General features: G+C 40.2%; 1 protein-coding gene and 1 pseudogene across 2 annotated transcripts; one reads left to right on the top strand and one right to left on the bottom strand.

Moving 5' to 3' along the window:
* The first annotated feature begins 1071 nt into the window (after positions 1-1071).
* On the top strand, positions 1072-3872 carry GlnRS (Glutaminyl-tRNA synthetase). 2 transcript variants are annotated; one of them, XM_017635531.1, is made up of 3 exons: positions 1072-1245; positions 1306-2640; positions 2718-3872. In XM_017635531.1, exons 2-3 carry the CDS (start codon positions 1310-1312, stop codon positions 3748-3750), a joined length of 2364 nt encoding a protein of 787 aa, XP_017491020.1. In that variant the 5' UTR covers positions 1072-1245; positions 1306-1309; the 3' UTR covers positions 3751-3872. The 2 variants fall into 2 exon arrangements, with proteins under 2 accessions (XP_017491020.1, XP_017491019.1); XM_017635530.1 differs by having other exon boundaries at positions 1303-2640.
* On the bottom strand, positions 3776-4494 carry LOC108379205 (peptidyl-prolyl cis-trans isomerase NIMA-interacting 4-like; annotated as a pseudogene).
* Positions 4495-9428: the final 4934 nt, after the last annotated feature.

Below are 9428 nucleotides of genomic sequence, written 5' to 3'. Positions count from 1 at the left end.
CTTACGTGATCTTGTGTCTTTCGTTCATGCTGTTGGCCTAATTATTCTGACAAGTTATCTTGCATTTTTTTGTTCTGAGGCAACCCTCGTAGTGCATTGCATCCGCTACATGTTGCACTTAAAAACTTGACGTTTCCCACATCGCCCTCCAGTGTGACCAGGATAATCTTTTGACCATGATTAAATTTTCAATTGTTGAATCATGATTTTGACTTCGTGACTTTTTACTGGCCCTTATATAGGCTGACTTCCAAAACGTCAGTTGGATTGCATTAGTACATAGTTTAATGTTCCAAAACGCCGAACTACAATTGGTTGACAAGGTATACTTTTCCGAAACGCATCCGAAAAGTTATCGAAACGTATGGCTAGAGTAATCAGCGCATCAGAAACAAAGTTGATGCTTCGTTTGGTTTTGGTTACCATTTGTCTTCTAAAAATGGAAAATTCCGAAATGGTGATCATTGTTTTATTAAATATTCGAAATATGCAATGTATATGGTTGCAATGTTTCGCAACGCTGTATATACAAACAGTTTGAATACCGCAATAGAACAGTATCCAAATATTGCATTGATACGTTTTAGAAGTCAGCCATACTTATACCTTGGTAATAATGCACGGGGCGAATCGTAACAAATCGCGGCCAGTTCGTAAGGATCTATTGATTTTAGATGCTTCCGTTTTACATTGCGTTCAAGTGCATTATAATCGTTTGAAGTCATTGCCCATGCAATAGATAATTAAGTAACAGTTCACTTCGTTCCGTTACTTCCATTATAATCCAGGCATTAATATATTCATAATAAAATTCGGTTTGCAACTTATTAAGATACCATTTCTTTAAGAAAATACTTTGGTACCTTTTTTGCACAGGTTTGTTAGAAAATAATAAATTTTGCTTAGCTTGTAGTAATTTAGCCGTTATTAGCCTAATTATATTATTTTATGTTTCGGTGAGAAGGATTTAAAGAATATCAATTTTCCAGGACTTATCGAGAGATCGATAACATTCTGACTTCTTTTTAACTTTGTTTTCCAAATGGAGTTATAATACCATTTTCTAACCTTTTTTCAAAACTCAATTAGGTTCGCTTTTTGGTATCCTCTGGTCACACTGTTTCAGTCCACATCAGCTGAAGTACGTAGATTAGCAACGAGGTGCACTTTCATTAGTTTTTTTAGCGAATAATTTCCAACCAAAAGCTCAACAGTCCGATTGATTGCGCAGTTTATCACAGTGAAGTAGGTATCAATTTTCTACAACTTAATGCGTTAAATACTTTGCATTTTTTCTTCAAGAAGCATAATGACAGATCAGGAACTGCTCTCACAATTCCAGTCGCTCGGTATGAGTGAGCAAAAGGCCAAAGAAACTCTAAAGAACGCAAATGTTACCAAGAATTTGCAACTCGCATTGACTGAAGTGAAAGACGCACCTCTCGGCGATGGCGTGGGCATGCTGCTTTATCATGTGGCTACTAAAATGAAGCCGCAAGTAGCTCACGAGCTTCCATTACTCGCCCGATATATCGTGGAACGCAAATTAGACAGCACATTAAGAGTGGATGCAGCAATTGAATATATTTTGAAGAATGTTCAAAAGAAAGGTGCGTCTCTTAACAAACAAGAATTCGAAGAGGCGTGTGGAGTCGGAGTGGTCGTGACACCCGAAGAAATCGAACGCGTTGTACAAGAGCAAGTAAAGTTGCATAAAGATGCGCTGCTGGAACAGCGTTATCATTTCAACGCATTCAAAATTATGCAAGACGTACGTGCGCAACTCAAATGGGCAGACGCTAAATCGGTAAAGTCGGCTATTGATGTAGAAATTTTTGATTTGCTCGGCCCAAAAACTGATGAAGATTTGAAGCCTCCACCCAAAGCTGAAAAAAAGAAAGACAAAGCAAAAGTGACACCAGCTGATAAAACTAGTAACACCAGCAATGGAAATGCGTTAATTACAGATAGTGCTGATGCGGATAGCAACGATGGTGCTAATACCATAGCCGAACTGATGAAAACGAAAGTACATTTCCATATACCAGGGGAAAACTACAAAACTGATGGATATATAGTAACGGAACACACAGAACGTCTACTAAAAGAACATTTAAAGCAAACTGGTGGTCGAGTGCAAACACGTTTTCCTCCAGAACCAAATGGTATTCTACATATTGGGCATGCAAAAGCGATTAACATCAATTTTGGCTATGCTGCTTCAAAGGGTGGCGTTTGCTATCTGCGCTATGACGATACTAACCCTGAGAAAGAGGAAGAGAAATTTTTTGTAGGCATACGCGATATGGTCGAATGGCTGGGCTATAAACCGTACAAAATTACACACTCGTCAGACAACTTCCAGCAACTGTATGAGTGGGCGGTTGTGCTGATACGCAAGGGTTTGGCGTACGTTTGCCACCAAGGTGCAGATGAGATGAAAGGATTCAATCCAAAACCGAGTCCCTGGCTTGAACGGCCAATCGAAGAGTCATTGCAACTTTTCGAAGATATGAAAAATGGAAAAATAGATGAGGGCTCAGCAACGCTACGTTTGAAACTAACTTTGGAGGAAGGTAAAGTCGATCCTGTTGCTTATCGCATTAAATTCATACCGCATCATCGCACTGGGAATGACTGGTAAGTTTACACTCCTTTAGAATTTCTTTTTTATCGACATACTCGTTAACATAAATAACATAAATCGTTTGTCATAGGTGTATTTATCCTACATATGACTACACTCACTGCCTGTGTGATTCTATCGAAAATATTACTCATTCACTATGTACTAAAGAGTTCCAATCACGCCGTTCTTCCTATTATTGGCTCTGCAACGCTCTGGATATCTACTGTCCCGTTCAGTGGGAATATGGTCGCCTTAATATGAACTATGCGCTAGTCTCTAAGCGTAAAATTAATAAGCTTATTACCGAACGTATTGTAAGCGACTGGGATGATCCACGCTTATTCACGTTGACTGCTTTACGCCGTAGAGGATATCCTGCAGAAGCAATCAATAACTTTTGCGCACAAATGGGTGTCACAGGCGCGCAAATTTCTGTGGATCCCAGCATGCTAGAGGCAGCAGTGCGCGATGTACTCAATGTGAGCGCACCACGGCGGCTTGTCGTTCTTGAACCCCTGAAGATAACGCTCGCCAACTTCCCACATGAAAAGCCCATAGAAATAGAAGTACCTAACTTTCCACAGAATCCTGAATTGGGCAGCCATCGCATAGTACTGGATCGCATAATCTTCATTGAACAAAGTGACTTTAAGCTAGAGCCTGAAAAGGGATATCGCCGACTAGCACTAAACCAAACTGTTGGTTTGCGTCATGCTGGCTTAGTCATTTCTGTAAAAGAAGTTAAACGAAATCCACAAACCGGTGAAATTTCAGAACTAATCTGTGAATGTACGCCAGCTGAACAAGCAGAAAAGCCCAAGGCATTTATACAATGGGTTTCACAGCCAATCAAATTGGAAGTGAGGCTCTATGAAAGATTGTTCAAGCACAAGAACCCTGAAGACCCCAACGAAGTGCCCGGTGGTTTCCTCTCAGATATCAATGAAGATTCTTTAGTTATATTAGAAGCATATGCTGATCGTGCACTATCCATCGTTGAAGTGTATGAAAAATTCCAGTTCGAACGAATTGGTTTTTTTTCAGTAGATCCGGACACTACCACAGATCACATTGTTTTCAATCGTACAGTGGGTTTGAAAGAAGACGCTGGCAAGAAGTGAATGCTCAAATAAGGCAAAAGATGCCTTTGTAAAAATACAGTTACTGTTATGTATTTAAATAAGAATGGCTATTTATAAAATCTTTTAATTTCATAAAAAAAAATAAAAATAATTACAACCAAGCCTACTTTGGTGTTTTACTTCTTTAGATTAAACTCAAATTTATTTTTTTCCTTCCACCATTATGATGTGGTAGCCAAATTTCGTCTTTATGGGAGGATCTGTGTAGATTGGATTATTTACATTCGAAATGGGAAGCGCAAAGGCAGCATCTTGGAAAGGTCCTACCATAGCACCACGAATTTGCCAACCTAAGTCGCCACGCGGGCTTTATCTTCGCTGTAAGACGGCCGCTACTTCGGGAAACTTTTGACCATCTTTAAGCTTTTCCAAGGCTTCAAGTATCTTGCCTTGTTTTTCGCAAAGGATATGTCGGACTTTGACAGCATTGCCGCCCTTTCTTTTCCTTACCTGCCGGATTAAGCAAAGACTCAAATGAACACTCTACCTAATAATTGCAAAGTGAAGTACATATTTACCTTTTTCTTCACCGGCAGCACTACCCCCTTTTTTGCTACCTGCACGCTTTGCTATCCTTACTACCGCCTTTTCCATCTTTTTTTGGTGGCATTTTATAAATTGTTTACGTTGTTTAACCCGGCGCATTAAGAAATGAGATATGCTAGAACCGAGATAGTATGTAAAATTTAGGTTAGATTTCAGCTACTGCTGACAGCTGGTTTTAAGAGCTGCCATGTTCCGCAAAAAAGCGATTTAACGAAAGTGGGAAATTGCAATGCACCCTACATTCCAACAATTATGAATGTACACAAAATAGATTTAGTGAATACCATTTAAATACTTTTCTTCGTTTTTGGTTGTTTGTTGTTATTGTTGTCGTTGTCGCGGCTACAACAACCCGGGCCAGATCGGTTAGTCCCTCAATCATTGTCATCAAGCTCTACTAGCGATAGACCGGAGCCACTGATGTCCGGCATGAAAGATATACTTATGAGTCATGGGGCGTCTATCCGAATGCCGGGCAGTCGTTTAACACTTCTTTATTTTTTCTGATCAGCTATGGTTTCACCCTGCTTCATTAACCAGAGCGCAGTTGGGTTATTGTGGTCCGAGTCTCCCGAGCAGACGAAGTTCTGTCTCGTCCACGTCTGGTGGTTGTATGTCTAGAACAAGTCGAGAGTCTATATAACTCGAGACTGCCTCTCTTTGAATGCCGTTCAAGGCCTGTCGGTGAGTTGTCGGTCCCAACGGTTGTTTGATGAACCTCTGGACTTCGTCCGTAACTTCGTAGAGATGCCTCCTGACGTGCCTTGGCGAGGGCTCTTCTGCACTCAGTTGTCTATTTGGCTGACCACGTCTGTAGCTTCCAACTAGAAACTGCTTGCAGAGCATTGTGTTATTCTCCTTAATAGGGAGCATATGGGCCTGGTCGTGCATCCGGTGACCGCACAGGCGCTGCATAGGTCAGAACCGGCCGGCCAATTGCCTTGAACGTTGCCAACGTTTCTTTGTCTTTGTCCCAGGTGCTGGTTCGTCATCGACGTGAATACCCAGTTGCAGTCTGACCTCCTTTGTCCAAGTGGTGAAAAGTAAAGCTGAGGATTTTGTAGGGGAGGGTGTTGGGCTCTGTGCGTGAAGAAGCGAGAAAGATCGGCGATCATCAATTTCATTCCCAGACGCCATGATAGAGGAATCGTCAGTATAACAGACAATGGAGACTCCTTTTGGTGGTTGAGGGAGCTTACAAATGTAAAAGTTAAACAGTGCTGGTGAAAGGACGCCACCCTTTGAAACCCCGTTTTATTTTCCAAGGTTTGCTCGATTTGTCTCTAAAGGTTATTGACGAGTGATGACCATTCAGATAGGCCTCTGTGTCTTCTAGTAGCGTTGAATGGCTGACTGTGTCGAACGCCTTGGACGCTACTAGAATGGTTCTCTCACAGGGGCGGTTTCGGTTAAGGCCACGAGTTATCTGAGTATTTATGGCATTAAGTGCTGTTTTTGTGCTACACCCTTTGCGGAACCCATGCTGATGCCTCACTTGGGCCAGGTGGTTTGTGTAGTGCGGGAGTAGAAGGGCTTTTGTGTCTTTGCTCTCCTTTGTTAGACGGTTTCCCCGGTTTATGCAGTGGGACCACTTTCCAAATTTTTCAGCATCAGCATGCAAATTCCGTCGGGTCCAATGACTTTGGAGGCTGTCGCCTTCCCGATGGCTACCCTTATCTCACCGCTGGTGAAAACAAGAGGTGCACTTGGTGTTGGCAGTTTGTGCAGCCTTCTGGTCACTAGGCCTTTGGCTTTGTCCATCGGAGGGTGCAGTATGAACTGCCAGCTAAAATAGCTCGCTGCTCGCGCCGGATCCAACGAAGCCTGGTCGCCAAAATTTATTTCAACTCTGTCGTCACGCTTCGTCGGATTGGATAATGACCACACGGTTGACCAGAGCTTGCACACACCAGAGGAAAAGTTACAGGTCTTCAGATGCTCTTCCCACTTCTTCCGCTTAAATATATACGTTCACTAGCTTCCGAATATCCGAGTTGAGATCCCTCTTACGGGGATTTCCGGGATCGGCCTGACGAAGGTTGTCACGCTCATCGGCTATAACAGCCGTTTTGGCAGAAAAATTCGGACGGGGGTCCGAAATGCATCCCGAGTGCAAAACTCACAACCAAAAACTCACCGAATAAAGAGAAGTGTACACAATTTTGACAGTTAAAACTCATTCTCGTCATTGACGTGTACTTCCTACTTGGACGAGGCATAAAGATCGACCTGAAATGAAAGATCCTGACATATAACGACAGGGAAGTGACACTTAGAGTTGGTTACGACAACCAGGGGGTCAGTTACGCCGGGGTTATGCCACCAATATTAATTGGTAATCAAAAGAGAAAAATTTCGGTGATTGGTGAGAAGTGGTTACGCTCTGTTTGCTGATTGGCGAGCACAGGGTTGCTTCTTAAGAAATGCCTTTTTCCATTTCATACAATTTCGCACACAATGGCAGAACTGAAGTAAAAGTGCAAGTTAAAATGCTTCAAAATTGAAGTCGGAAAATGAAAAATGGAAGAGTAACTTAATATTTTTTCTTTCTTTAATATATAATTTTTATAATAATAATTTTTTTTTAATATCTACTTTATAAGAATAATAAAAAAATATTTTTCACTATATTATTTAATACTAATACATTTTCGCAAAATAGCGTATTGCCACCCTGAAAAATTGGCGTGCTGGCTGTTCGATTTCGAAAATTCTCTCACTCCGTGCTGTGCACAACAACAATTGCACGATGATTGCCAATCGAACTTGGTGGCGTAACCGCGGCCTTACTCTACTTTATTATAATAATAAAAAAAATGGNGTTCGATTTCGAAAATTCTCTCACTCCGTGCTGTGCACAACAACAATTGCACGATGATTGCCAATCGAACTTGGTGGCGTAACCGCGGCCTTACTCTACTTTATTATAATAATAAAAAAAATGGTTTACTATTTTAATATTTAATACTAATACTTTTTCGCAAAATAGCGTATTGCACCCTGAAAAATTGACGTGCTGGCTGTTGGGCACGGTGATTGCCAATTGGTGGCATAACCACGGCCTTACCGTTCTGCGTTATCGTGAAGTGAAATGTTATTTTTATCACTTCACAATCATGATTCAATAATAGGTGCGTTCGTTTAAAATCTCCAGCAGAAACCAACCAACTGCCAAATTCCGGCGAAATGTCATCTGTTCTCTCACAAGCGAGAAATATCCAAAATAGTACGCGAACAGAAAATTTGCAGAAACTTGCAAGTTAGACGAACAGCTGATATAATTTTTGTTTACATACAAAAGTGTAAAATTTAAAATGTACGCAAAGTCATCGCAAAGTGCTATACTGACACAGTTTATTGATTAAACAAATAACTTCTTATTTCTTACAAGTTTAATTAGTCGCATTTTGTAATTTTTATCTTCCAAGCCAAGGCGAATACATATAAGGTGGTATCGATTGAACAAATACAACAATTACTTGTATTTTGTTTTTGCTTTTAGCGGGCCATTGTCAAAATTCAGCTATTCTTCCCCGAATGAAAAAGGGCGACAGAAAATGCAAACACTCTCCCGTTCTCACTCACTCACTAACGAAATTCAAAATTTTGATAATCAAACGCTACCCACAGCTGATGAAACAACACCACCTTATATAAATTCGCCTTGTTCCAAACCATGATTCAATAATACAAGGTTCGATAAACTGACAGTTGTCTCTCTCGCACCGCTCCCTTAGCAGTGTTGCTTCTTTGCAAATTTACATGGAAACAGTGTAGCTTTGGTGTGAAATAAAAGTATAAGCTTTTGTGCAATATGTTTATTTGTATATGCATATGAAGCATATTTAACTGATGAAAGCCTAAGCATTGGATGTTTATATCAATCTCATAGTAGTCTTGTTTTAATTTTGAGTCATTTTGCAGTTTTTATATGGCTAAATAGCATATAAAATACGTAATTCACGTAGATATATCAATATTACGTTCAACATTTCGTTTAAAATGCCAGATTTCCTGCAAATACATTAGAATTTACGAAAGGAATTTCACTACTAATTGCCTACTTTGCGTACTTTTCTACTACCATTTTCGAAACACGGGATTACATTCTTGCCCTTTCTCTGTCCTTCGTAAATGCAACCTTTTGTAAGGGAGTGTCAAACCGCAGCTGTCAATAATTATCTATCCTTGTATTATAGAATCATGATTCCAAACCATCAAATTCAATTTTGTGATTTGCGTAAATGCCAACCAGCTGTTTTTGATCAGCTGTTTCCCTGTTGGCAAATTGCTGTTGGCAAAAATTTTTCCAACAGAAACTAAGAGCTTCCCCTCAAAATGAAATGTCACTTTGCTCTCTCAATTTCCCCTACTTTGCAAGTTTTTTGCGTACGCGTACGCAAAAACTTGTAAGTTTTGGTTAAACTTGAACAATTAACAGCTGCGCGAACGCACCTAATACAAGGTTGGATAAATATTAGGTGCAATCATGTATTCCTCGGACTCGGACTAGTAAAACTGTCAAAAAATAAAAATTCGCTCAGAGCGAGAGAGTAACATTGACAAGTACGGGATCGCTTTCTAGTAAAAAGTGGTAACTTCCGTCAACTTCAACATAACCTCCAAATTTTGGTTGTATATTTTTGCTTATTTTGTATGTAAACACACTCAGCTCACACATGTAAATAACCAAAAATACTTTCAAATTCTTTAGAATTCACTTAAACAAGTACTTAAATACTTTTCATCATGAATTAGCAGAGTGCACTTTTCTTTTGTTTACAATTTGGTTGTCAAACACGCTATGGCTGATCGTTTGACACATTTACCAGAATTTACCAGCAAAAAATTCTCGGACTGAAACTGGTAACTTCTGACAGAGAGAGAACCGTATTTACTCTCTTTTTTGTCCTCTCAATAGTCAGAGAACCGAGTACGGGATCGATTTCCAGTAAAATCTGACTGATTCTGAATATTTCTGACTAGCCCGGACTCGTACGGGATCGCAACTATTGACATTTGTGTCAATCGACTGCCTTGTAAGGTTGCATTTGAGAGGGAAAGAGAAGCGGGTAACAATTTCATCTCCTTTTGTGAAAAGGTAGTAGGAA

The sequence above is a fragment of the Rhagoletis zephyria genome, unplaced genomic scaffold (assembly GCF_001687245.7).
Source record: "Rhagoletis zephyria isolate East Lansing unplaced genomic scaffold, Rhagoletis_zephyria_1.1 Rzeph_scaffold_15857, whole genome shotgun sequence".
NCBI lineage: Eukaryota > Metazoa > Arthropoda > Insecta > Diptera > Tephritidae > Rhagoletis > Rhagoletis zephyria.
The sequence above is the reverse complement of the archived record's forward strand: the minus strand, read 5'-3'. Positions and strand labels throughout refer to the sequence as shown.